This window comes from Brassica napus, chromosome C6 (assembly GCF_020379485.1).
Source record: "Brassica napus cultivar Da-Ae chromosome C6, Da-Ae, whole genome shotgun sequence".
NCBI lineage: Eukaryota > Viridiplantae > Streptophyta > Magnoliopsida > Brassicales > Brassicaceae > Brassica > Brassica napus.
Window position 1 is genome coordinate 23,967,045 of NC_063449.1, and position 27,036 is coordinate 23,994,080.

Genomic DNA, 27,036 nt, shown 5'->3' on the forward strand with positions numbered 1-27,036 from the left:
ATGAAATTACCTAAACAAAAAAGCAGAGTAAGTTATGAACTCTGATAAATACAACTAACAATGATTTTTGTTTACATATTCCCAATCAAATAAAAAATAAACAAACACAGCCACAACAAGAGATACAAGAGACAATCCCGACAGACACAAAGGCGGCAACAACAGCTCCACCTGCTCACTCCTCTTGTCTTATAAAAATAGCTTACATGTCCAATGTCAACATGCCAATGCTATTATCTTCTTATGAAAAATACATAAATTCGTTTAAAACTCATTAAAGTCCAAATACTCAGAACTGTCACTCATCTTATAGTTATTTCTACAAGTCTTCATGTATTTGTTTTAAAGGTCCGATAAGAGCAACAACTTTAAAAATAAAATAAAATTATATAACAAACATAATAAGGATAATAAAAATTATTACTTAATACACACAACTTACACGACTAACTGGAGAAAAAATATCCAGAAACAAAAAGTATTTTCAACAACTTTAATATAATTTATGTACTCTCAACAGTACAAGAAACAAATTAAAAAGACATACAAACAATAAGTTTCAGTGACACAACAAACAACAACACGAATTATATCAATCACATTACTAACACAGTTTAGTCCTTCATAAGTGGAGAACAATGCATACACAGTTCATCATCACAACTCTAACCCTATAACAATAAAAAAAACTTGAAAAACAACTCAAAACGCAAAATTCACAACTACAATAACCCTAGCAAAAATATTGAGATGAAACAAGAACTTTGTCCACAACCCCGCGCTTGCGCGGAGACAATGCCCCTAGTAATACTAAAGCCGTTCTACACAAACTCAAAAAATAAGAAATGCAGAACATAGTACATAGAGCTCTCCTTCTCCCATAGTTGAAAACATCAATGAAAGGACTTTATGATCCTCTTCTTACCGAAAACCAGCTTCTGAATTAATTGACTCTCGCATCAATTTGGGACCATTCTGAACAACATAAGATTGATGTATGTGATCCCTTGTAACGCTTTGAGCGATTTCAGTTGTCGTAGTGTTATTGATATTCAGTGTATGGTCAAGAGACCATGCCTGAATGAAGGAGACACCAATCGCTATTCCTTCAAGAAGGTAATGAAACTGAAGCATATCTTCCCTTGCGTCACAGTTTTACAACTCAAAGATGATTCTATGGTATGTAAAAGTTTAGATTATTGATAAGTATTTGATTATCTAAATTTTTAGATAATTGATGAGTATTTTGTATTGGTTAATATCGGTTAGTGTTAATAGGGATAAAATTGTATAACTGAATAATAAGAAATGTTATATCTATTTATAATGAAACGTGAATAAGTCCAAAACTTAAATGACAACATTTTTAATTAGATAAAAAGTAGGATTTTATTTTAATTGAGTACTTTCTGACACATCCATTTCTTCAGCATTTAAGCCCATGGGCCCAATCGAACGACCTCACCATGGACCCAATAGGCAATAGCCAGAGGCAAAATCTGAGACAGCATAGGAAAAGCTGGACATGCCAACCCGACCCGAACGGTAATGACTCAAAATCTTGTCCTTTGAAGTCTCTAGGTTTCGGGTCGGATATAAATCTCTGGGGTCAACCCATGCTGCAGTTCACGGCCTATGAATGCTGATCAAGACTTGTGTTTGTGTAGTAGTCAACCTGTATGGGCCCATTACAACACCCGGTGATGCGAAAACTAAAAGGGCATAATTGCTGATTATTCTAGAACGTGAGGAATATTTGTTGGAATTTGACCAACTAGAACGCAGTTTTGATGCTCTCCTCATCACAAGAGACGGAAAAATAAAACACAATCTAGAAGATAGATTGTTTATGTCTTCGAATCCAAATTTCACTCCAATAGATGAAAACGACATCGTGCAAGCTTTCTGTAGTCGTTTTTCACGTAAATCAGCAGAGGGTTAACGGTTTGTAAAATAAAAACTACGGGCATAAAATTCAAAATAAAGTGAGAACCTTTGGATTAAAAAAGAAAAAGAAAAAGAGCCACGACATGTTTCTTTTCTTTATATATACTCTTCCATTGCGTGGAGTATCATTTCGTTAGTTATTAACGAATATTCGACGGTCAAATCCTATTCGCATAAAAAAGCATCTCCTCTCCGATCGAATCCTCACTCTGTTCACCGCCGAAGATCTGAGATCTCTCCTCTCACACCTCAAAGATGCATTCGAGTCATCTCCTTCTCGAGGAACCGATCAGGATGGCATCAATCCTCGAGCCATCCAAATCTGTAAGCGCTCTCTCTCTCTTCATCGATCTGATCTATTGCATGGATCGATTTCGTTTCTGAAGCATCACTGATCACTTTCGATGTATTTTCACAGAGTTTCTTCCCAGCATTGACTAAGATCGTCGGGACTCTCGGTCCCAAATCCCGATCCGTCGAGACTCTCTCCGGTTGCCTCAAATCCGGGATGTCCGGTACACTACTGACCTACTTTTCTCCGGTTTGCTTACGTCACTCGTGTTTTCTCCACTAAACCGGTCCGATCCTGAGATTTAAGAGCCTTGAAACAATTGAAAACGATATATGTATAATTTTAGTAACTAATAATGATTTACACATATTAGCTACTGAAATTTAGGAGTCCGATGCTAATTTAATTTTGCTTGCTATGGGCAGTGGCTCGATTTGATTTCTCTTGGGGTGATGCGGAGTATCACCAGGAGACGCTGGATAATCTGAAAATTGCTGTGAAGAGCACTAAGAAGCTTTGTGCCGTATGTTCTTTTCTTTTGAATTGATAGTTTTTCCATATGCATGAGTTTTAGTTTGAGGGAGTGTTTGTTTTGGTTCTTTAGGTTATGCTTGATACCGTGGGACCTGAGCTGCAAGTTATCAACAAGTCTGGGAAAGCTATTACTCTTAAAGCCGATGGACTTGTTACTTTGACACCCAGTCAAGATCAAGAAGCGTCTTCTGAAGTCCTTCCCATTAACTTCAATGGGCTTGCCAAGGTTCGTTCTCTACGTTAATGAGATGATACTATATATATCTAATCAATGCTTTAGCGTGTTTACTTATGTATCCATTCCCTGTGATGTTTTCAGGCAGTGAAGAAAGGTGACACTATTTTTGTTGGGCAATACCTATTCACTGGTAGTGAAACAACTTCAGTTTGGCTCGAGGTAAAAACAAATAGTTAAGCTTACAGATGGAGCTTTGGTGGTTTATCTATGTTGAAGTCTCTTAAGAGGATGGAATTTATGTGTTGTAAGACTAACCTACCAAATTAACCTGCAGGTTGATGAACTTAAAGGAGATGATGTCATTTGCCTGTCAAGGAATGCTGCTACTCTGGCTGGTTCTCTCTTCACTTTGCACGCCTCTCAAGTTCACATCGATCTGCCAACTCTAACGGAGAAAGATAAGGAGGTATGATTCTAGTGATTGCTTTTGTTCCTTGTTGCGACACATTCGAGTGTCTGACCGTATTATTTTCATTTGGTTGTCATCTAGGTTATAAGCACATGGGGAGTTCAGAATAAAATCGATTTTCTATCTTTGTCTTATTGTCGTCATGCGGAGGATGTTCGCCAGGTCTGTGTTTTTATGATATCCTTCAGATGTTGTATCGTAGTTCTTTGTGTATGCACTGTTAGCTCCGAGCTTCTTATGTTCTTCTTTGAAAAATGACCAATTGTTGTTTCATAACACAGACCCGCGAAATGCTTAAGAAGTTGGGTGACCTCTCTCAAACACAAATATTTGCCAAGATTGAGAATGTAGAGGTAAGTGCAATGCAATGATTATTGCTTCATATTAACTTTTCCTCCGGTAAGGAGAAAGCTGCTGATATTGTATTTAAAATAGGGACTTAACCACTTTGATGAGATTCTACAAGAAGCTGATGGAATTATTCTTTCTCGTGGGAATTTGGGTATTGATTTACCCCCGGAAAAGGTATGTTGGTTTGGTTATTCAAATTGGTTTTCCGGCACCAGACTTTACACTCTTTATAATATTACCTTGGTGGATTCTTGTGCAGGTGTTTTTGTTTCAAAAGGCAGCCCTTTACAAGTGCAACATGGCTGGGAAACCAGCCGTTCTTACCCGTGTCGTTGATAGTATGACTGACAACTTGCGACCAACTCGTGCAGAGGCAACAGATGTTGCTAATGCTGTTCTAGATGGTATGTGAGTCCTTCTTTTGTGGTACTTCTTAAATTTTCTAGCAGAACCTACTTGGTTTGGTAGGTGTTATTGAAATGGTGGTGGGAAAACCTATTTATGGATCACAGCTCTTGTCGTGATATCTTCTTCTTATCTTTCTTCCTGCAGGAAGTGACGCAATTCTTCTTGGTGCTGAGACCCTTCGCGGTTTGTACCCTGTTGAGACAATATCAACTGTCGGCAGGATCTGTGCTGAGGTAGGCTTTAAGTATCTTAACTTCATTTCGTTCCTTGCATCCTTAAATCCCATGCATCTTGCAACCATCTTGAATCAAGATTTCTAAGTAGTTTTGTTCTTACTCAGTTTTTTAACCTGTTCATAGGCAGAAAAGGTTTTCAATCAGGACTTGTACTTCAAGAAGACTGTCAAGTATGTAGGAGAACCGATGTCTCACTTGGAATCCATTGCTTCTTCAGCTGTAAGTTTGTCTTCTGTGTTGTAGAACCATAAGATTCTGTGTTACTGTAAGAAATATTATATTTGACTGGTTTAAAGACATAAATTTCCATCACATATTCTGATTCAACTTAATTCACGCTTGGTCAGGTTCGGGCAGCAATCAAGGTTAAGGCATCTGTCATTATATGCTTCACCTCTTCTGGAAGAGCAGCAAGGTTCGTAGCATTGATTTTGCCTTCAGCTGTTTTTTCGTTTTGTTTATTCAATTCATTTTTTGTCTAATGAATTGCTATTACTTTTATCTCCATGCAGGTTAATTGCCAAATACAGGCCCACAATGCCCGTTATTTCTGTTGTCATTCCCCGGGTTAAGACAAATCAGCTGAAATGGAGCTTTAGTGGAGCCTTTGAGGTATTTTTCCCACCTAGTCTCTCAAGTTTATAAAGCACAGCCATGTCATTCCTATAAAAAAGTTGCTAGTTTTCAAAGCGACATGATATACATAGTTATTGCTTTTGGACTTCTTTTTCTTACTTGCACCTTGTCATCAATCTTAGACACGGTTCAATAAAAGAGGCTCCTCAAATGTTTTGTATCAATGGTTGACTGTGATTGTTTACTTTGTAATATCAGAATTCTAGGGTTGTTTCTTGTTATGCTGTAGTCTCACATATATGAAGTGCACGTTATAGAAGGTTGCTAACCGTGTGATTCATATTAGGCGAGGCAGTCACTTATTGTCAGAGGCCTTTTCCCCATGCTCGCTGATCCTCGTCACCCAGTAAGTCTTGTTTATCTTCTTTTCTTTTGCAACAAACAGTGTTAAAGACACAGATTGTTGCTTATTCTTGCTATGAATTGTGCTTAACCTTGGACTTTTATATTCTGGTTGAACCAAATGACCCTTCTTAGAGGCTCAAACAAGACGTATAAAGAGTTTTAGTTGGAACTTTTTGGGTTCAAGTTCTAAGAAACGTAAAAAAAACTAAGATGTTGTTGTTGCAGGCGGAATCAACAAGTGCGACGAACGAGTCAGTCCTCAAGGTTGCACTAGACCATGGAAAGCAAGCAGGAGTGATCAAATCGCATGACAGAGTAGTGGTGTGTCAGAAAGTTGGTGATGCATCTGTGGTGAAGATCATCGAGCTAGAGGATTAACACAAAAATGGTTAAGAGGAAAACAATTGCTATATTTTTCTTACTTCGAGACTGTGCCGGAGTGAGTATATTTTTATCTACGGGACTTATGGTTTTTGAGATTTGATGTCTCTAAATGATTCCCTTCTTTTTCCTTTCGGTATACATTTGGGTTGCCTTCAGATTTAAAGCCACGTTTAAAGAGTATACAATGTCTAGCAAATTATTCAATAAACTGTAACATCATATGTATTTTTGATGTTACAAAACATCCCTATATCGATCGTTATTATAATATCGTCTCTCTTGGTCTGTGGCTCTGCCTTTTCATTAATAGTGAATACAGATAATGAGCGTCCTTGCCCAATCTTCATGGTTGATCAATCTAGACCTGCGAAATGGTTAGTCTAAGTGATTAAAAACAAAACCAGTTGAACTTTATGTTGGAAAGAAAGCATTTGAATTGACATAAGGCGCCTTACGCCATAGAACATGAGACATGTGCTTAGCTTATAGCTCGCCGCAAAGATTCCACTTATGATAGATACCAACAAGTTCTTGCCCAATCTTCGTTTAATTAGACTAAGTGACCGAAACACCATGTGCGAAGGATGATGCAAGTGTTTGATGGATGTGTTATAAACTTAACCCGTCCGACATGTTGTTTTTATCAACCAATATGAAAATGCTGATGTTTCTTAAAGGATGGTTTGGGATTGGAATTGTGGTGGATATACTAGAAAAAACGATGAAGAACAGATGATGAACATTGTTTACAAAATTTGGAGACAGAAAATAGTGAAATGAAGTCCATTGACACCAAAATCCTCAAGTCTGAGATTATAAGAGTTGCAAAAAGTAATAATAAAAAAAGGTATACGTTCTGCAGAAAAATCTGAAATTAACATCAAGAAATAGACACTAGCCGAAACACACACAAAAGTGAGAAGATATGGTTTAAAGCTATTCAGCGTTTGCCACCACCACCTCCCAGCTTGGGACCTCCCTTGGCAGCAGCCTTGGGGATCTTAGCCTGAATCTTCTGTTGCTTTGAAGCAAATTCAGCCTTCTTTGCCTTCTTCTCATCTTTAGTCTTCTTGATTCTCTCCTTGATATCACTGTAAAATCATCAAAAGTCAAATCAGTTTTTAGAAATCAAAACAATTGTTCCAATTGAATGAAAATGAGAAAGACAGAAAGAAACTGACCGAAGAGCAGCTTCTCTGGCTGCATCACGAACTTCAGGCTTCTCAGCTCTCTTCTTCTGGATCACTTCCAAGGTAGCACCAACAATGGACCTCGAGTACGGCTTCTTGGTAGCACGTCTCCTCTTCTTAACAGCCTCTTGAGCTGCATCCTACAACAGATTCATAATTTCAAACAGGGTCATTATCAATTATCATAATCCAACGCAGGCTCTAACAAAAACAAACTATAATTGAGTTTTATTTACCTTCTTGTGCTGCTTTCTATACATGGTAGTCCATGCAAGCTTGGAAGGCTTCAGTTTATTGTGAAAGTAATGCTTGCACTTGGAGTTGATGAACAAGAACACCTAATGAATAATGGAAATGGTAGCAGAAGAGATTTAGAGACTAAAACATCAGTATACAACCAAGATTAATAAATATACCTGAGAATCAGATCGGATAAATCTGATTCCTCTTCCTGGGTAAATCTTGTGGCCACTGAAACGACAAAGCTCCGTCCTGACATCACAAAGACAGCCAAAGAGTGAGACATAGCAACTAAGATTAACACGTTCAAAGTTCACTGGGGTTGTTGAAACATACGAGTCTAACACGATAGAAATGAATCATCTAATACCAAACACAGACCAGTAATACATGTAGGCGAAGAGTTTCACACTTCCATAAATCATTACAGAACATGAATTAACAGAGAAAAGGACAGACAGCAGAACCAGATCCAGTTATAGCAGAACATAATCTCATTCTCTTACAGAAACCTATTGCAATAAGCGTAAGATGAACAACATGCACAGATAAGCAGAGAGAGAGAGATTACTTGAGAACCATGGTTGCTGCTCCTTTCCCAGACTGCTACCCCAAACCCTAATTCAATCGATTTCCTTATATAGGAGGAGGCTACAACGAGAGTGCAAACCCATTTTCGTTTATATATTTAATTTGGATAGCCCACTCTTATAGCCCATTATGTTGTTGGCCCATATATTTCTGTAGTGATGACCATCCCGCTTCCCTTGATTATTTTTTTTCCCATAGCCGCCGGTTGAGGACAGCGTATCGTTAAGGTAGATGAAACTTTCAAGAAGCAGCTTTTAAAGCAAACCATTAGTTTTCATTTTTCTTATTTTTTTTTTTTTAAACTGATTTTTATTTTTATTTTGTGCACAAGCAAACCATTTTGCACCAAAAAAAGAGAGCAAACCATTAGTTTGTTGCTAAAAGTACATCACAATCACAACACGTTAACAGAATCGTTTTAACATTGTACTTGATCTCGACACGCAACCGCATATTTTTGTTTTCATTTATTTTTATAAAAATATTTTGTTTTCAATTCTAAATTGGTATATATTATAATATATATGTGTCTATCAATTTTTAAAACATAATAAGTTACTGTATATTTTTTTTAATGAATAGATTGTTTCAAACTTTCACATGTATTTGTATCTTCTTCTATATATATATTTTCGGATTATTATTTCATTATTAAAATCGTAACTATATATATAAAGATTAGTAAAATATTGTTTTATTGTCATATTCAAAGATATTGTAACATTTCACAAATTTAGAATGTTTTTAAAAAATTAAACTTTTCGCTTCATAGATTTATATTAACGAGTAAATAATTAAACATTTAGTTTTTGTTTAATTTTTAAAATAAACTATATAGTTTAAAATTTGTTTTCAATGGTTTAAGGTAGTAAAGATTAATCATTCTTAGATAATATGATTTTTGTTATTTAAAAAAAAATCTTTATAATTTTAAAGTTAACATCGAAAAATATTTAAATATTTAAATATTTAGCATATAGAGGTATAGTATTACAACTAGGACATTAAATTATACCTATTTAATTTATATTATCTATAAATCCAATGGATCATCTATTGTTTAAATCCAATTATTGATAGCCCAATAAAAATTTCTGGTAGACCCAAAATTTAAATGATAAGATTAGATATTAAATGTAACATGAATTTGTAGAAATAGGTTCATTAGGTTCATTTTTAAAAAAAAAAATCACACATAAATCAAAGTTGTGACTTCTATTTTAATATATAAGATATTACTTGTAATATCCTATCTTTTTAACAAGCCCATTCTACTACGTAGCCTAAGTATTTTAAAATAAATTAGATTTTGATATGCGCTTCAAAAGTGCAAATTGTTTTTATTATAAAACATGATTATTTTTGTCATAAAACAAAATTTTATATGAAATAGTATTTAGAATTTTTAGTACACAATTATATTATAAAATCTTTGATAAAAGAAAATGTTTTTATCTGAAATTATATAATTTATCGTTAATTTATTTAAAATTTTGTATGTACACTTTTATGATACAACGTCAAAATTACATTTTGTTGATAAATTCTAAGAGTCACAATTGCTACATTTTTTTCACTTGTCAATTATATTACTACTAGTTCTATTTGTTTTTTTCAAAAAAAAAAGGGTATTTTATGTTGGTTGATTTTTATTTTTTTTTGCTATTATTCATGCTAAGAGAGAAGTAGAACAGATGTTGTATAATATGTTGTATGGTATAATGCTTTGATGCATATGCTACCTTACATAAATATTTTATGTGTAAATATTGTAGGTCAATTATTAAGAAGAAGCTATGGTGTTGGTTGGTCGAATTTTTGTTTTCAGATTTGAAGGCTATGTTTCTATGTTTGTTGATTAATTATTTGTATTTTGGTAGAACATTTGCATTTAATATATATAAAGGTCTTAACTTATCATAGTGTTTCGCACGTGTGATTAGAGAAGCTAAACATAAACCTCTCCGGATCTAAAAATGATCTTTGAATTTTTTCAGATCTATTCGTAGAAAACTTCCATAGATCAGTTTTGCAATTGACTTTCTATGTGTTTTTCAGAGAAGAATTTTTTGGGAGTCCTCCAACTTTTCTTTGTTAATAAAAAAACACAAAAATAAGTCTTCTCGGATAAATATGTTAGTTTTGCACTAGCCGAATTGTGTTAGAAATTTGACTTTCAATAGAAAACTTCCAGAAAAGTCTTTTTTAATTATACCTAGAAGTCTGATCACGATCAGTGGAAGTCTGCGTATGTTAGTTTTGCAGTTGACAATTAAAAGTAAAACATTTAATTTTCGCCATAAGACTTCCTTGGAAGTCTTCTCGATTTTTATTCCAGGTTTTTTGTCAAACCTTTGGTTACTGAAGAAGACTTATGAGGAAGTCTTCCGCTAGATCTCTAAAAACATCAAATATGGTTAATTGGAAAAGTAACATATGCAGACTTCTACTGAAAGTGGGCATACTTCATATACGAGTTGAGAAGATTTCACTAGAAGTCTTCCTTCAAAAGACTTTCCTAGAAGTCATCTGTAGAAAGTCAAATTTCTGACACAATTCGGCCAATTGAAAAACTAACATGTTTACCGAGAAGTTTTCTCTGATATTTTCAAAAAAAGTTTGAAATACAAAAGTAAGCCAATATTTACAAAAAAAAAATTGGAAAAAGTCTTTTATATAGTTGACTTGTCTAGAAGTCTTCTTTCGTATATTTACAATTGCAAAAATGACTTAAATGGAGGATTTCCACGGAAGTCTACTTCAAGAAGATTTTTGTAGAAGTCTTCTAAATCAATGTTTAATAAACTTTCATTTAAAAAAAAAAAAAAACCTAAGTCATGTTAATTCATATATATTAGTCAATGTTGGGGCTAATTTGAAATTCATAACTTAATTGGTGATAATTACGAGGTTACCAACATTTATGTTTATTAATATTTCTAGCTAATCCAAGAAGATTTATTAAGACTTACACGGAAGTCTTCTACGTTAGTTTTTGTAAATTTTGTATTTTCAAAAGTATTAAGTAACTTCAATATATGTTTTTAAACTTTCAAAAGTTTTAAGTAACTTCAAAAATATCAAGTCATGTGGTTTAATGTGTCTTTTTTAGATCATAAGATATATTTTTTAACTTTCATGAGATTTAAAATTTCAATTTTCACTTAAATAAAATTTCAATTTTCACTTAGTTTCCCGCTTATATTTTCATCTTCAGCTTAAAATTTTAGTCTTTCGAGAAGTCTTTCCAAAAGACTTCTAGTGAAAGTGTTATATATTTTAACTTATGTAATGTTTAATCTTTTGTGAATTTGACTAAATTTTTTGAGAAGTCTTCTCCCTTAGTTTTAGTAAATTTGACTAAATTTTGGTGTTATTATGTTTTGCTATTGAAGTTGTATTAATAACTTTAGTAATATCAAGTATTTTTTTCAAGATAATATTGTAAACATGAACATATTTACCCAAAAAAATTCATTAACATCTCTTCAAATTCACGAGAGAATCCACCATTAAAAGAGTATACATACAAATCACAAAACGTATCATAAACAAAGCTATTACACATGAAGTTAGAGATTATTCCTCCACATAGATAAGCTTGAAGTCCATTTGACATCAATCCTTTGATAGTCCTCCATGTTCAGGTTTCGCTACTTTGAAAACTTCTTGGAAAATTTCCAGGAAGATTTCCTGGAATTAGGAGGATTTGGAAGACTTCCTAGTCCGAGGAAGACTTCATAAGACTTTATGGAATTAGGAAGACTTCTTGGAATGCTTTGGAAGACTTCGTATGCATGAAATTTTAAAACGTTTAATATACATAAGACTAAACACATATATGTCAACTTTAATTTTATTTTTAAAAAGTAAAGATTTCAAAATCTAACCATATACAATTAATACTATAACATATATTTACAAACTCTAAATCAAAGAATATCATGACCCAGTTTACATTAACTCATCTATGTTGAAAACATTTCAATTGTGCTAGATTTTAATTTATATCATTTACAAATATTTATAATTACATGATTTATATTTTCCCCATAAACTATTTTTTTTATAAAATTTATGAAATATTTTAAAGATTTACTATTTGATAAGACTTACATGAAGTCATTTCGCACAAGATTATTGGGGTTATATACGTAAAAATGCAAACTATTTTTTTTTGTTTAGTCATAAGAGATTGTTATAATTTTACTAATCTTTTGGGTTATTTATTATTTGCCAGTTTCCCTTTAAGCAATATCTTAGTTTTATCATTCATGAAATATTATTTATTCATTCTCCTAATTTTACTGACAAAAAGCTTAAGCGACATATGAAATGAGAGAAAAGTAAATTATTTTCTGTTCTTCAAATTTTCACTATTTGTAAAGATATTTTTTATTTGACAAAAAAAAAAGGATATTTTTTATTTAATGTTCCTACCCATTTCTTCCAACTTCAAAAAGTTATAGAATAAAAAAAATTTTTTTGTTTAATTTGGAGAGAAATAATAAGTAACAAATATTCTTGCTCATTCTTATAATTTTACTTTTTTCATTCTATGTATTCATTCATATTGTTTTTCTAGTTGTCACGAATGTATTAATTTTGGTAATAGAAAAGAGTAAATCGGTAATCTAGAAAAAAAAAGGGAAATTATATGTTTACTACTTTCATGCTACCACTTTTCATTTTTCCACCACTAAATGAACATTTTCAAAAATATTTTTTTCATTAAGTGGCAAAAGATTCTTATGTTCTTATTCTTTATATATATATATAATAATAAATATTTGAATAAATAAAAATTTTAAAAAATAAAAAAATATATTTTTTTAATTTTTTTCTAATTATACTATTTCGAAATTCAAACCCTAAACCTTAAAACTCAACTCTAAACCCTAAACCATCAATCCTAAACCCTATTTTTTTTTGAAATACGAACCGTAAACCCTAAACCATCAATTCTAAACCCTATTTTTTTTTCAAAATACTAACTCTAAACCCTGAAACATTAACTTTAAACCCTAAACTCCGAAACATCAACTCTAAACCCTAAACCTTTGACTCTAAACCCTAAAACATCAACTCTAAACCCTAAACCCTAAACTTCAACTTTAAACTCTAAAACCCTAAACCCTAAAACCCTAGAGTTGATGTTTTAGGGTTTAAATTTGAAGGTTTAGGGTTTTAGGATTTAGGGTTTATGTTTAGGGTTTAGAGTTGATGTTTTAGGGTTTAGATTTGAAGGTTTAGGGTTTTAGGGTTTAGGGTTTGAATTTGATGTTTCGGGATTTAGGGTTTAGAGTTGATGTTTCATGATTTAGGGTTTAGAGTTGATGATTTAGGGTTTAAAGTTGATGTTTTAAGTTTAGATTTAGGTTTTAGGGTTTATGTTTAGGATTTAGGGTTTACGTTTAGTGTTTAGAGTTATGTTTTAAAGTTTAGATTTGAAGGTTTAGGGTTTAGAGTTGATGTTTCGGAGTTTAGGGTTTAGAGCTGATGTTTCATGGTTTAGGGTTCTTAGTTGATGATTTAGGGTTTAGAGTTGATGTTTAAAGTTTAGATTAGTTAACCATATGTTTTTTTTGTCAAAATTAATCAAAGGTTATAAATGTTTTTTAACCTTCGTTAAAGATGAAAGTTAAAACGTGTAAACGTAAAAATTGTTACTTTTGAAAATCGTATATTTTGAAATTTCCAAAAAAAAAAAGGGAAACAGTAGTCGACAAAAAAAAAATGAAAAAGAGAAAAGGAGATAGTAAACCGGAATCGGAAAAACCGAATTGTAAATCGGTTATTTTTTCCCCGTAGCTTGAAACCAAAGCAGCCGAGTAAAATATAATACATATTTTGATTGATCGATAGATAGATCAACAGAGTTTCTCTTCATCTTCTTCATTCTCTCTGATTCGCAGCCTACAATGGCGGATACTGTAGAGAAAGTCTCCACCACTGAAGCATCTTCATCCTCCGCGGAAGCACCAATCCCCGCCGAGAAAACAGAGCCCACAACGGAGAAGACAAAGTGGGGCGATGTTGAGGATGACGACGAAGAGGAAGCAAACGCAGTTTCAGAGCTCAATTCCTTGAGTATCAAGGAGGAATCTGTGCTTGACGAACCCGAAGACTCAAGCATCAAAGCGGTATTACTACTTTCTTCTACTTAGTGAATCGCGAGTCTTCCCAATTGAGCTTAGATCTGAGTTTTACTGATAAAGTTTAGGTTTTTATTGATGGGTTTGATTCAAAATTAGTTCTTGGATGATTTTGATTTTGGTCGTCTTCTTTGTTAGGTTACTTCCGGTGAGACGCCATATACATCAGCGAGTAGGTTTGAAGATTTGAACTTGTCACCTGAGTTGATGAAAGGCTTGTACGTTGAGATGAAGTTTGAGAAGCCCAGCAAGATCCAAGCCATCAGTTTGCCTATGATAATCACTCCGCCTCACAAGCATCTCATTGCTCAGGCGCATAACGGATCTGGCAAGACCACCTGTTTCGTTCTTGGGATGCTTAGCCGTGTCGACCCCAATCTGAGAGAGCCTCAAGCTCTTTGCATCTGTCCCACCCGTGAATTAGCTATCCAGGTTTGTTTAGTTTGGTCTGAGAGTGTTTGATTGTTGACTTGAGAAAATGTATCAAGAGAGTGTTTGTTTAATTGAATGTCAGAATATGGAAGTTCTTCAGAAGATGGGGAAGTTTACTGGGATCACTGCGGAACTAGCTGTCCCTGAGTCGAATCATGGTGTAACCTCTGCAAGAAGAGCACATGTTTCAGCCCAAGTTGTGATTGGCACCCCTGGGACGCTTAAGAAGTGGATATCGTTTAAGAAGCTGGGTCTCAATCATCTGAAGATTCTCGTTTTTGATGAGGCTGACCATATGCTTGCTACGGTATGCTCTTTGTATTTATTGGCCTTTGTTAATTTCTCAGTTCCTGTATATTTCAAGTTTCAATTCATTGTTGCTGCAGGATGGCTTTAGGGATGATTCCTTGAGGATAATGAAGGACATTGAGAGAGTTAATCCCAATTACCAGGTATGTTCAACGTTTTGTCTGATTTAGTCTTGAATTCTAAGTGGCCATATCTACCATGATATGATAATATCTAAGATACAAAAGATATTCTACTCGACGTGAGTAGTGAATAGAATCAGCTTCAGCTGTGTGATTTCTCCATTGTTTAGAGCCCCTTATGTTAATAAGGCATGAATCTGTGTTCACTGCTAGAAAAGTTAGTTGTGGGTTATTTCATTATCTACATGGCTGTTAGTCTCAGTTTACAGGAAAATCTTTTGCTTTTACTTTCTTGTGCTAAAACTGATTACGTGTTTGTGTTCATGACCTTTTTTATTTTCTTTCTGTTACAGGTTCTTCTGTTCTCGGCAACTTTTAACGAAACAGTCAAAGATTTTGTTCAGAGGACGGTCAAGGACCCGAACCAACTATTTGTGAAAAGAGAGGATCTGAAGTTGGACTCAGTAAAGCAGTATAAGGTGGTTTGCCCAAGGGAGCAAAACAAGATTGAAGTCATCAAGGATCAGATTATGGAGCTCGGGGACATTGGCCAGACCATAATATTCGTGAAAACTAAGGTGTCAGCAGGCAAAGTGCACAAAGCTCTTGCGGATATGGGGTATGATGTCACCAGTGTTCATGGTAATATGACCCAAGAGGACAGAGACAAGATAGTGAAGGAGTTCAAAGACTGCCTAACTCAAGTCCTCATTGCAACCGATGTCCTTGCCAGAGGTTTTGACCAACAACGGGTAAAATATCATCCTTAAACCCTTTTCCTTTTTTTGATTTTGTTCCCAAAATACTTCTTAGTTAATGTCTTCTTGCTCGGTTATGCATAAACTTGCAGGTGAATTTGGTGGTCAATTATAATCTGCCAACTAAGTATGACACCGGTGAGCCAGATTATGAGGTTTACCTTCACAGAGTTGGAAGAGCTGGCAGGTTTGGTCGTAAAGGTGAGCGTTGATTCTTCCTTTTTGAATATATGTGAGCTAAGCATTGGTTCTTGTCCATTGATTAACTGAGCATTTGTATCGCAGGAGCTGTATTCAACCTTCTCCTAGATGATAGGAGGGAGATAGAGGTGATGGAGAAGATAGAGCGCTACTTTGAAGCACAGGTTAAAGAGATAAAGTCTTGGAATTCAGAGGAAGAGTACAAGAGCGCACTCAAAGAAGCTGGCCTGCTTGATGAGTAAAGAAACACACGGATGAAGAAGACACGAGTTGTTTCGGAGAAAAACATCTTAAAAAAGAGTTTGGCTTTTGTGTTGTGTTTTTTTCTTTTTATGAAATTGTTGTTGTAAGTTATTTATTTTACAACATCGGATAGGAGTCGAGACATAGAAAATAAAGACTTTGGTTATGAATTCGGTTCAGTGTCCAAAAGCTGCTTTTCGTAGTTTTCTTTCAACACATGGTTTGAGGTTTTAGCAGAAAGGTGAATCAATGCTCGTTTATGGTAAGTGTTAGCTTTTTGTATTTCTGCAGAAATGCTGTTGTATCAATCTCCTTCTCTTCTAGGGGGGCTTCATATTTTCCATCCACCTGATTCATAGCCTCTGCAAAACACGCAAAAGGTGTCGTTTAGAAATATCATGACACTAAGAAACTATACCGATTAAGTAAATGCACTTGTGTGAGTTTTCCTTGAAGTTTATGAAGAAGAGAACCAGGGGAGTAGAGCTTGTGGATCACTTCCTTTTGTCTGGTTCTCGGTGGTTTTGAGCTCCATTTTCTGTGGCTCCTTGTCTAAGTTTGCCCCTCTTTACATTGGACCATCACAAAGTCAGATTTCTAGATGAAACCGAAGTTATGACAATTAACTTACTAACTAGCTGCAATATTTCTCTACGGAGCTCATCTTTGATCTAATAGGAAAAAGACAATGAGCACCACCAGTGAATGATCTCAATACATATAACCAATGAACCTACATTGTTAGAACTATAAACAATAGTCGTTATCCATAAACACTATTAAACAGTTTTTAAGACTTGCATTGTTTTTTGGACTTTCACTTGGTCAAGAGAGAGCAGAAACTGCTAACCGTTGTCAAAACCAAAAAAGAGACTTGGAATCAGCAACCGAGATAAACCAAGGACAACGTAACCATGACAAATTAATGATCCACAATCAAACTTTACATTTCCCCCAACTTTGAGATCGTTAGCTTTGAATTAAGACCCAACTGGTTCATACCAAACTTTTTTCTGGTGGCTTATATTCAATCTCCCTAGACACAAGATATATATATATCTCACCACTGACCCAGAAGACTGAGAGCCAATAAAAAAAAATAACGATGCCAAATTGTAATATCCAATCATTGTCAACAAGGGAGCTGCTAAAAAGAAAGATGGTAAAAAAAGTATAAGCAAACACACAAATCCAGATTAGCCTAGAGGCCACAACAAATTATAGTAAGCCGAAACTACAAGGAATGATAGAAGGGATATATCTCAGGGGTTCCCTCTTCATATTCTTATTCCCTGAGGTGAAAGCGAGCATGTGCCAATCCTTGGCGCAGAAGAGAGCTTCCAAGGTCACATGTCCATGAGAGCTCCTGTAGTTGTCCACTTTTTTCACCTCAGTGTCAAAAATAGAATCAGAAGAGACAGTGCAAAATGGTAAGGACAAGACATCAGCTGCCATCTTGGAGAAGGTAGGGTACTTGGTTCAGTTCAGGCTCCACCAGCCCAAAACCTCAAAGTCCGGAGATCGCGGTATCAAAGATTCCTCCAGGTATTTGTCGAGCTCCGATTTCATCTGCTCCCGACTCCCAACCTCAGAGATGTAAAGCTCAAAGTCTGAGAATCCATCTCCAACGGTAATGAGGGGGAACTCCTGCGAAGATGCTTCAAGGTGATGCCCTTCCTGGAGAAGGACGTCAACGTGGTGGTGACCTTCTTGAGAGATTGTAAACGCAGCTTGTTCCTGCGGTGGAATTGCATGTGACTGAGAATCACCGTTTTTGCTGTGCTCGGGGATGGGCTCCACTGCTTGTGCCATTTCCTCAACTGGCTGAGTGTCCTCTATTATTTCCTCTACAGGCTGAATGTCACCATGCTTCTCTTCCACCACCTGAGCAACTTGCTCAACTGGTTCAGTGTTATCCACCATTTCCTCAATCAGTTGTGTCTCATCTCCTACTTCCGTAACAAGAATGTCATCGTCAGCATGCTTCTCCTCCACCAATTGTGCCTCCTGAGCTACTTCTTCCGCTGGTTTTTCCTGTGTCATATCTGTATCCTCCACTTGCTGGTTTTCCAGCGAAAGTTCCTCAATCGTCAGCATGCTCTCACCTGAGTCTCCTCAGTCTGGGCAACTTGTTGACCATTCAAAGCATGGTCTCTTGGCTTTTCATTCAGCAGATTGCTATCTCCAGGGGCTATTCATATATTTGATCATGTGAAAGCTCGTTTGAATGGTTGTATTCAGGATGAAAGTGAACTTCTGTTTCAGAAAAGCCATCATTCCCGTGGCTCACATAAGCCTCCAACAAGGAGTGACTCTGTTCAGCATAGTCATGGTACATATCATGTACAGCATCATCAACACTCCTGATCCATTTTTCTGCATCTTCCCCATAAGCCTTAGCAGGAAACATCCTCTCCAGTACTCATAAAACTTCTCTCTTAATGGGGTCGCCATATCTCTGACATCTGCTTCTTCACTCATGGCTGCGTGGCTTTGTCATTTCATGATACAGATCGTTTGCTGTCAACCGGGTTGGGCCAGTCAAAACATTAGCCGCGTCAAAAAGAATCTTCAAGCACGAACAAAGCACCTCAATCTTTCTCCATTCTTTAGGAGACGTTCAAATTATATACTCAAGATCACAATTTCCCAGACAAGAAAACACTTCCCTGTGTTCAGAGGCGGCCAATAACATACAGTAAGACGTGTCCCATTTCGTTTGGTTGTCAATGCAGAGATCTTTCGTAGAATGGGTTTGAAGTTGTGTCTTGAGTTCATCAAACCTCTCTGAGCAACTGTCGTTGGTTTTCACATGCTTCACGCTATCACGAACCTTTTTAATAGGAGTCTAAAGATCCTCAGCCCCGAGCACATCGTGCGCCATACTGCTGAGGAGGCGGGCATAGCAGTTCCCAAGCAACAGCTGACCATTCATAACATGCTGGTTCCTGGCAGACAAACAGCATCTGAGGTTTTCAATAGAGCTTTTATTGACTACTGACTGCCCAACAGTGAGGCTGCAAAGCCTTCTCTCGAGGTTCCAGTCGGATTGGTTCAAGGCAAAATCAGAATCAGGGGAAGGAACAACAGCAACATTCAAAAGCCTGTGAGTTAGATTCCAGTCCTTATCAATGAAGTGTCCCGTCGCAAAAGCATACCCCACAGACTGATTTGATGTCCACAAATCTACGGTGAGGTTAACCTGCCCGGGGATCTCACCGATGAAGGTTGAAAGTTTCTGCTTCTCGGAAAAGTACATAGCTACACATTCATCATGGAAGCTGGCCATACTGAGGTGGGGACGAAGGGCATGGACGAAGCCAGCGAATCCAGAATGCTCAACCATGTGAAGGGAATTAGTCATGCATGATAATCATCTTTCGCCATCTCGCTGTAGCAGCGATCTTGATCAAGAGGGGCGTTGTTGATAGGTGTAGCAGAAGAAGCCCTCTGGCGTTTCTTGGGAGGGCAAGGGGTGGTGGTGGCGGCGGCGGGTGAGCTGAGGGTGGGTGTCTACCCAACAGAATGTGGCACTTAAGGTGGCTAGTTCCAGCGAGCTTTTGGCCAGTGATGTAGGCAAATGATTTCCTGCAGTGCTTGCAACAAGCCTTGGAAGAGCCAGGGCGGGTGGTTTCGATGGTGAAGTGCTCCCAGACCATAGACTTCTTCCTCCTCCTGCGGCGTATACCAGGCTGAGGTAGCAGCAAGCCATCATCAGTACTGGGCCTGGCCAAAGCCATGGGATTGTTATGGGAGGCGTCGACGTGATCCATCTCAAAAGACGCGTTGTTATCAATGAGCATCAAAGAAGTATTGTTATCCATAGTGAATTGGGTATAGAATATCTACGAAAGACAATCAAAAGCTCCAAGATCTTAAAAAACTATCCTCTCATCACACCAATCGGAAGGATGCAGATAAGATCGTGGGAGAAAAACACACTGGGAAAACACAGTAGATTGAGTAACAATTGAGCGAGATCTAAATATGGAAGAAAGCAGAGAGAGAGAGATTGGACTTACGGAGGGAAAGCGCGAAGCAGAGGCGAAAGATTTGAAAAGGGAAGTAGGAGGGAGGGAGGCATAATGGGCTTTGGATATGAACTTCGGCTCTGCGCTCTCTGATCTAAAATTGAGAGCTTGCTTGGACTTACGGCCTCTAGGGTTTTGAGTTTTTTTTTTCTTTCTCTTTCTCTCTCTCGGCCTTTTCTTATTTTATTCAACTGTATTTTTAGTCGATTTAATTAAAATTTATTTATTTATTTATTTATTTTTTATTTTTTGTTATCACGATTTAATTAAATTTTAAAAATGCACAATCTATACTATTATTTGCGAAATAAATTTTCTATCACGTTAAAAGTTAGTGCGATTAATATCGTTTATACCCTTAATAAATAAATTAAATAAATTAGATAACATAAAAAACGAATTTAGTATTTATTTGATTAGATAAGTGCTTACAATTAATAAAAATAAAAATAATCCATAATTTAAAAATATATTTAAAAGAAAAAGATAATTCCTATATATATGTATATATATTGTGTTGTTATCTTTTTTTTTGGAACAGTATTGTGTTGTTATGCAAAAATATATAGATTTTAATAAAATGGTTAAAAGTTTAAAAACGGAAAATACATAACTAAATATTAAATAAAATTATTAAGTCTATATAACTGAAAAAAAATATCAAGTAATCTCTAAGATTTATATATTACTTATTAGTAATGAATATAGTGTACAAATAAAATTTTATAATACATAAGAATTTTCAATGAAAACATAAATTGTAAGTTTTTAATTAGTAATACATGTATTAATAAGTAATTATAAAATCTCTATGCCCGCACGTGCGGTCGAAACATCTAATCCTTACTAATAAAAGGGACTTTTTGAGGTTCCATAGAGCGTCTACATCAGCGAAAAAAACTTCTTCCGAAAGATGACATGTGACATAAAATATAGTTTTACATTTTAATATTACTAATTTTCGAAAATTATATATAATATGTAAATATACAGCATAAAAATAGAAAAACTACATTAAAAATATGTAAAATTACAATTTTTCACTTAAAAAAAAGACGGCTTATCTCCATAATGTAACATTACCGTTTTATAAAAAAAAACAAAAAACATTATATATAATTTCGAGAATAATAAATATATGTAAACATACAACAAAAAAAATGGAAATACTACTTTAAACATATGTAAAATTACAATTTTACATTTTTATTTTTTAAAAATAATATGTAAACATATAACATAAAAAATGGAAAAATAAATGAAACATATGTAAAAGACGGCTTATCTCCATATTGTAACATTACTATTTTGTAAAAAAACATTATATAAAATTTGGAAAACTAATAAAAGGGACCTTTTGAGGCCCCATAGAGCGTCCACATCAGCGAAAAAAACTTCTTCCGAAAGATGACATGTGGCATAAAATATAGTTTTACATTTTAATATTATTAATTTTCGAAAATTATATATAATATGTAAACATACAGCATAAAAATAGAAAAACTACATTAAAAATATGTAAAAATGCCATTTTTCACTTAAAAAAAAGACGGCTTATCTCCATAATTTAACATTACTATTTTGTAAAAAAAACATTATATAAAATTTCGAAAATAATAAATAATATGTAAACATACAACATAAAAAATGGTCTATACTAATAAAAAGGACCTTTGAGGCTCCATAGAGCGTCCACATCAGCGAAAAAAACTTCTCCTGAAAGATGACACGTGACATAAAATATAGTATTACATTTAATATTACTAATTTTCGAAAATTATAAATAATATGTAAACATACAACACAAAAAATAGAAAAACTACTTTAAACATATATAAAATTACCATTTTTCACTTAAAAAAAAAGACGGCTTATAAAAGGAACCTTTTGAGGCTCCATAGAGCGTCCACATCAGCGAAAAGAACTTCTCCCGAAAGATGACACGTGGCATAAAATATAGTTTTACATTTTAATATTACTAATTTTCGAAAATTATATATAATATGTAAACATACAGCATAAAAATAGAAAAACTACATTAAAAATATGTAAAATTACCATTTTTCACTTAAAAAAAGACGGCTTATCTCCATATGTAACATTATAAAAAAAAACAAAAAACATTATATATAATTTCGAAAATAATAAATATATTTAAACATACAACAAAAAATAAAAATCCCGGGCGTAGCCCGGGTTAATCCATAGTTTTCATAATAATAGGAGAGTTTCTCTCCCTCTAAAAGTGTCCACGTGGCGTATTGTGGATCCCACAATTAATTTTTTTTACAACATAAATTGTTGACAAAAACCCAAATAAGCACGATCAGGATGACGTCAAAAGCTCTGCAAAACTCAACAGGCGTCACTATTTGCTTTTTCCCACCTCCGTCCAATCGCCTCGCATAAAGTCAATCACCCCCCCCCCCCCACCCCCCACATTTACCGTTTCAGTTAGCGAAGATAATCAATCCATATATGTTTGATCAAAAAAAAAAAAAAAATCAATCCATATATCTATCTTTAATTCTAATAACTACAACGAAACTTTCATCGATACGTTTAAGAAGCTTCTCAATTGAATCCTATAAATATACGTCCACATATAACACAATCCCCATCTCTTAGAGCTGCCAGAATCAAGAAACGAGAGAATAAGAAGTACTCAGCAGCAGAAGAACACGCTAAAGTTTCCTGTAACAGTCCGGTTCGTGGCCCAAATTTTTTTAAAGAGAACCCGTTGGGACTGCGGCCCACAGTGTAAATGACCTAGGGTTCCCTCCGTTTCCTATAAATAAAGCTGCCTCCTCTCTGTTTTCTCTCATTCTAAAACTTGAGCGAAGCCCTGCAGAGATTTAGAGAGACTAGAAAACTCTAGCCGTCAAGCTTTTTTTTTCCTTTTCTCTCTTCTTCTCTCACGTCTCTCTCTCTCCTCGCCGTTGCTCTCTCTCCCTCCTCCTTGCCGGTGCCGTATGGTGGTGGTGGTGGTTGCAGCCGATTGGTGGTGGTGACCAGATCTGTTCAGATCCCATCCCCCTTGTCTCTTGTTCCAGATCCAGATTCAGATCTAGGCTAAGGTGGAGTGTCTTGAACCCAACTTTCTCTCATGATTCTGTATACTCCTTTATGTTGGAGTTAGGATTGAGTAGTCCATGTTTGAGAGCTAGGTTGATAGAACATGTTTACTGATTAGGATGATAGATGAGTGGATCATGATGCATAAGGATCCTCACACTGTTAACGGGACTTAATGAACTGATTTATGTTGTTGTGATGTTGACTGGTTGATGGGTGATTCTTGTATGATTGGATGTGTAGTCCCATGTGTTGTTTGTGATTAAAGGTAGGATGCTAGAAAGAAGCGAATGCTAAGATGATAAGTGAGTATTGATTGTTAATGTTATCGTAAGTAGAACTTGAGTGCGATGTGTATTGCGTGTGACACCGATAACGGGTGGCGTCTAGTGAACGAGTATGAGTACGAGTCTAAGTGTAAAGGAATGAGAAAGTGAATGAGAATGAGACGTGATGTGAATGGATAAGTGAATGACGTTAAGGATAAGTATGGGATTGGGTGATCATATAGCGTATAGAGGGCGTACGTGGGGTAGTAGTTCTACGCTAGGCACCCATAGGAGCTGTGGGAACCCACATGAATATGGGGTAGTGGTCTAGCGAGAGCTACCCACAGAGAACGAGAAGACGAGCCAGCCGCGAGAGGCGGGATATAAAAACGTGCATTGTAGGTGTCATTAGTTCATGGTCGGGTATTTGGGTGTTAAAAGTGTCATAAGATGGAGTGAGTCTTGTATGTCGAGTCAGTTAAGTCTATGGTCTGATGTGTGTGGCAATGAGTGAGGTCATTGTATTGGTTGATCGCTAGGTTGTTAGAAACGTCGAGAATTGTGAATGTTTGGAAATGACGATGATATGAAATGTTTAGTTGCATTAACTGATTGTAGTGGCTAGTCAGTTCTAGTTCCCGCATAGAGTAGTATAGAGTGTCTTGCGGGCAGACTCGTCTAGAGTCACTTCACTGAGTAACTTGTTGCTCATTCCTCCTTTTCTTTTTCTCTGTGCGCAGCAATGTAAGTAGAAGTATATGGATGTTAGTGTGACGATATTTCAAAGAAGGTTATGCGTCCGTCGACTCCTGAGACCAGTAATGGTACACGTATGGTTGTATAAATGAGTAGACACGTGTCCATAACGCCCTTTCGATAACCCCGGTTGGACGCCGGGGGGATCGGACCGTTACATTTCCGGTTTTGCCTTTGAATTTCAAGTCGTAATTGATTCCGTATATCGGATTTCGGCCTGAGATTTGTTCTGAGCGGATAGATTTGCACTTGATCCTCTCGACATCTATGATATCCTTTTAACTTCGGTTAGATCAGTTTTATTTTTGTTGATATTTTTTCTTTTTTGGATTTTTGAGCTATTTAGGATTCTTTGACGAAAATAGACGAAGTATGTAAGAGACATAAGAGATCCGGAACACCCTTACTCCCTGGAGCAACTAAGTGCTCTGTCTGAAGACTCCATCACCCTCAATGACAAGCTTAATCGCGTCCTGTGAGTATTATTAGTCCTCTGTTTAATGATCTCACTGTGTAGTTCGAGTGATAGTGAGAAAAAAAAGTTTTAATTTTGGATCCAAAAGTGTGAGGCTTTTTTGTGATGTACATGATCATTAATGATTTGTGAATTTGTGGGTTTTGGTTATGTGATCAATTAAGGATAACGTTTACACCGACGATCCAGCATTGTAGTATGTCAACTATAATTGGTCTGCGTTTGAGAGCTAAGCTCAAAGAATGCTTGCCCCTCCACTATAAGGTCAACTATGCTTTTAAGTAAAAAGACAAGTTCTTTCAGTGGTCATTTGTTATATATGTGTGATTGTTTCTGTTTCCTTTTACTTATGTTCAGGTTGATACCAAAGTGTCTCCCGGTTCTCATGCCGTTGAACATTCAGGTAAGGAAGTTAGGAGATGGCTTAAGTCACTTAATTCATTTGTGGTCTCTTTTAAAACCTTAACAACTGTATAGTTTGCAAGAGTATGGATGATATGTCAAGTGAAAAAAAATTAACGAATGTAACGCTCATGGATTTTGCTATATGAATTCATTTGTGCTCTGTTATTGCATATGCTTCATTGATTTTATTTGGTTTGCATAATTGCCCATGTGCGCACTCTGCTTTGCTCTGTACTATTTAAAATAAAAAACCATTCCAATCTGCATGGATGCATTCACAGGCCACATGGGCAATTATCCAAACCATATAAAATCAATGAAGCATCTGCAATAACAGAGGAAGATCTGCTTAAGATACCGCGAGGAGAGCGCACATTGGAGGGTCTAAGGCTGAACAGACGTGTGGGGGTCCAATATTTAGCAGCGTGGTTGACAGGATCAGGATATGTCCCACTCTATAACCTGATGGAAGACACGGCTCCAGCTGAGATAAGACGTGTCCAGAACTGGCAATGGATTAGGTATGAAGTGGAGTTGGACGGAGACGGGCTTGGAGTTAGGGTGAACAAAGAGTTGTTTGGGAGAGTTGTGGAAGAAGAGATGGAAAGAATCGAGAAAAAAGTTGGGAAAGACAAGTTTAAGAAAGGAATGTATAAGGAAGCTTGCAAGAAGTTTACAAAGCAGTGTACTGCAAGTGAGCTTGATGATTTTCTTACACTTGCTGTTTATGATCATATTGTAGCTCACTACCCAATCAATGTGTCAAGGCCCTGAGAGAAGAAAAGAAGATGCTAGGGAGAGAGAGAGAGAGTTTGAGATATGAGTGTTGTGCTTTTGTGTTCTATCTTTGTTTCTCATTTGCTTTTTGCGTTTCTAAGTTTCTATATGTCGGTATATTGGCTGAACTTGATGTTTTTATCTCCAATATGAAATAAATGTTTCTATAACATCGCTATTACGTGTAAGGGGCTATAGCATTGTTTATTTTGATATTAAACAATCTATAGAGTTCAAAATATATAAAATGTAATTGGCTGTTTGTTATTTCTTTTTCTATTTTTGATCTTCTGATTCTTTGGAGCTGCTAGGTTTTTGTTATATATGAATGATAAATGTAAAAACTCTATGCAAGTTAATTGCCTGATTGTTGAATGAGAGAATATCGTAGAAAGATGACTGTTGATGACATACACAACATAATATTTTGCGGGAGAAGAATAACAGACCTGAATAAGAAACAATAAAACAATAACACTATATATATGAATACATTAATCGTAGCCCAAAATGTACACAAATTAACCAGTAACATACACACATTATCTTTCAATTGCAAGCAAAATGAACTGCTGCAACACACCAAACATAGATCCCCGCGCAAGACGATTCCTAGTGGATTCTAGTGTTTTGGTTGCATTATATTTTATTTTTTACTAGGTGTTATTCTTGCACTATGTGCAATAATAAAAAATTAAATTTAAATTAAATTTAATAATAAAATTTTGTTAATATTTTAATTTTTTTTTATTTTCTTACCAATATTTTAATATAGATTTTGTTTTTTTTTTTGGTCAAAATATAGGCTTTAATTTAATTATACATAAAATTAAGATAAAATAAACAATCTTTTTAGTTTAAACTTTAATTTACTAATAGATATGTATATATTTAAAATTATGATCTTAGATAGTTTTAGGGGGATTTACCAAATATGACTCAAAACTTGATTTTGATTGTAAAAGTATATCAAAAGTTGAATCAAATGCAAAAGTAACTCAAAAGCCTTGTGAAATTATAGCCAGTCCTTTGTGACCAAACAAAAAAACATAACTCATTTTTACGAATATAGCCCCGTTAAGTCTTCTGAGATTCTGTTAAGTCTTCACTACAAGAAAACAACAGTATTCTGACGGACATTCCGACGGAAAATGAAATCCTCGGAATATCCCGAGGAATTTCCGAGGAAACACAAAATTTGGTTTCCTCGGAATTTTCTCGGAATAT

At 35.4% G+C, this 27,036-nt stretch overlaps 4 protein-coding genes and 1 pseudogene across 4 annotated transcripts; 4 read left to right on the forward strand and 1 right to left on the reverse strand.

The window, feature by feature from the left end:
* The first annotated feature begins 2,010 nt into the window (after window positions 1-2,010).
* On the forward strand, window positions 2,011-6,030 carry LOC106452438 (pyruvate kinase 1, cytosolic). Its single transcript, XM_013894550.3, has 16 exons — window positions 2,011-2,271; window positions 2,366-2,462; window positions 2,665-2,762; window positions 2,844-2,999; window positions 3,093-3,170; window positions 3,286-3,417; window positions 3,502-3,582; window positions 3,702-3,773; window positions 3,856-3,945; window positions 4,031-4,175; window positions 4,324-4,412; window positions 4,539-4,634; window positions 4,763-4,830; window positions 4,928-5,027; window positions 5,338-5,397; window positions 5,622-6,030. The coding sequence occupies exons 1-16, from the start codon at window positions 2,203-2,205 to the stop codon at window positions 5,772-5,774; spliced, it is 1,584 nt and encodes a 527-aa protein (XP_013750004.1). The 5' UTR covers window positions 2,011-2,202; the 3' UTR covers window positions 5,775-6,030.
* Window positions 6,031-6,549: 519 nt separating this feature from the next.
* On the reverse strand, window positions 6,550-7,956 carry LOC106452439 (60S ribosomal protein L24-2). The gene is made up of 5 exons (XM_013894551.3): window positions 7,782-7,956; window positions 7,387-7,462; window positions 7,207-7,308; window positions 6,962-7,110; window positions 6,550-6,871 (listed from the first exon to the last, which is right to left on the reverse strand). The coding sequence occupies exons 1-5, from the start codon at window positions 7,790-7,792 to the stop codon at window positions 6,721-6,723; spliced, it is 489 nt and encodes a 162-aa protein (XP_013750005.1). The 5' UTR covers window positions 7,793-7,956; the 3' UTR covers window positions 6,550-6,720.
* Window positions 7,957-13,593: 5,637 nt separating this feature from the next.
* Window positions 13,594-16,191, forward strand: LOC106452440 (DEAD-box ATP-dependent RNA helicase 38-like). Its single transcript, XM_013894552.3, has 7 exons — window positions 13,594-13,944; window positions 14,095-14,388; window positions 14,471-14,695; window positions 14,775-14,840; window positions 15,173-15,571; window positions 15,670-15,778; window positions 15,863-16,191. The coding sequence occupies exons 1-7, from the start codon at window positions 13,723-13,725 to the stop codon at window positions 16,018-16,020; spliced, it is 1,473 nt and encodes a 490-aa protein (XP_013750006.2). The 5' UTR covers window positions 13,594-13,722; the 3' UTR covers window positions 16,021-16,191.
* Window positions 16,192-23,477: 7,286 nt separating this feature from the next.
* On the forward strand, window positions 23,478-25,297 carry LOC106454139 (protein AE7-like 1). The gene is made up of 5 exons (XM_013896310.3): window positions 23,478-23,544; window positions 23,639-23,715; window positions 24,518-24,627; window positions 24,792-24,891; window positions 24,985-25,297. The coding sequence occupies exons 1-5, from the start codon at window positions 23,478-23,480 to the stop codon at window positions 25,102-25,104; spliced, it is 474 nt and encodes a 157-aa protein (XP_013751764.2). The 3' UTR covers window positions 25,105-25,297.
* On the forward strand, window positions 25,165-26,820 carry LOC106345452 (annotated as a pseudogene).
* Window positions 26,821-27,036: the final 216 nt, after the last annotated feature.

What these genes read in the sequence shown, in the direction of transcription:
- LOC106452438 (XM_013894550.3), top strand. Translation starts at nt 2,203, where the DNA reads ATGCATTCGAGTCATCTCCTTCTCGAGGAACCGATCAGGATGGCATCA. An exon ending in TTGATTTACCCCCGGAAAAG is followed by an intron (nt 3,946 to 4,030) that starts GTATGTTGGTTT and finishes ATTCTTGTGCAG; the next exon opens with GTGTTTTTGTTTCAAAAGGC. An exon ending in TCGGCAGGATCTGTGCTGAG is followed by an intron (nt 4,413 to 4,538) that starts GTAGGCTTTAAG and finishes ACCTGTTCATAG; the next exon opens with GCAGAAAAGGTTTTCAATCA.
- LOC106452439 (XM_013894551.3), bottom strand. An exon ending in TTATCCGATCTGATTCTCAG is followed by an intron (nt 7,309 to 7,386) that starts GTATATTTATTA and finishes ATTATTCATTAG; the next exon opens with GTGTTCTTGTTCATCAACTC. An exon ending in ATAGAAAGCAGCACAAGAAG is followed by an intron (nt 7,111 to 7,206) that starts GTAAATAAAACT and finishes AATCTGTTGTAG; the next exon opens with GATGCAGCTCAAGAGGCTGT.
- LOC106452440 (XM_013894552.3), top strand. Translation starts at nt 13,723, where the DNA reads ATGGCGGATACTGTAGAGAAAGTCTCCACCACTGAAGCATCTTCATCC. An exon ending in GAGTTAATCCCAATTACCAG is followed by an intron (nt 14,841 to 15,172) that starts GTATGTTCAACG and finishes TTTCTGTTACAG; the next exon opens with GTTCTTCTGTTCTCGGCAAC. An exon ending in TGGCAGGTTTGGTCGTAAAG is followed by an intron (nt 15,779 to 15,862) that starts GTGAGCGTTGAT and finishes TTTGTATCGCAG; the next exon opens with GAGCTGTATTCAACCTTCTC.
- LOC106454139 (XM_013896310.3), top strand. Translation starts at nt 23,478, where the DNA reads ATGTGTATTGCGTGTGACACCGATAACGGGTGGCGTCTAGTGAACGAG. An exon ending in GTATGAGTACGAGTCTAAGT is followed by an intron (nt 23,545 to 23,638) that starts GTAAAGGAATGA and finishes GTGATCATATAG; the next exon opens with CGTATAGAGGGCGTACGTGG. An exon ending in GACAAGCTTAATCGCGTCCT is followed by an intron (nt 24,628 to 24,791) that starts GTGAGTATTATT and finishes TGATCAATTAAG; the next exon opens with GATAACGTTTACACCGACGA.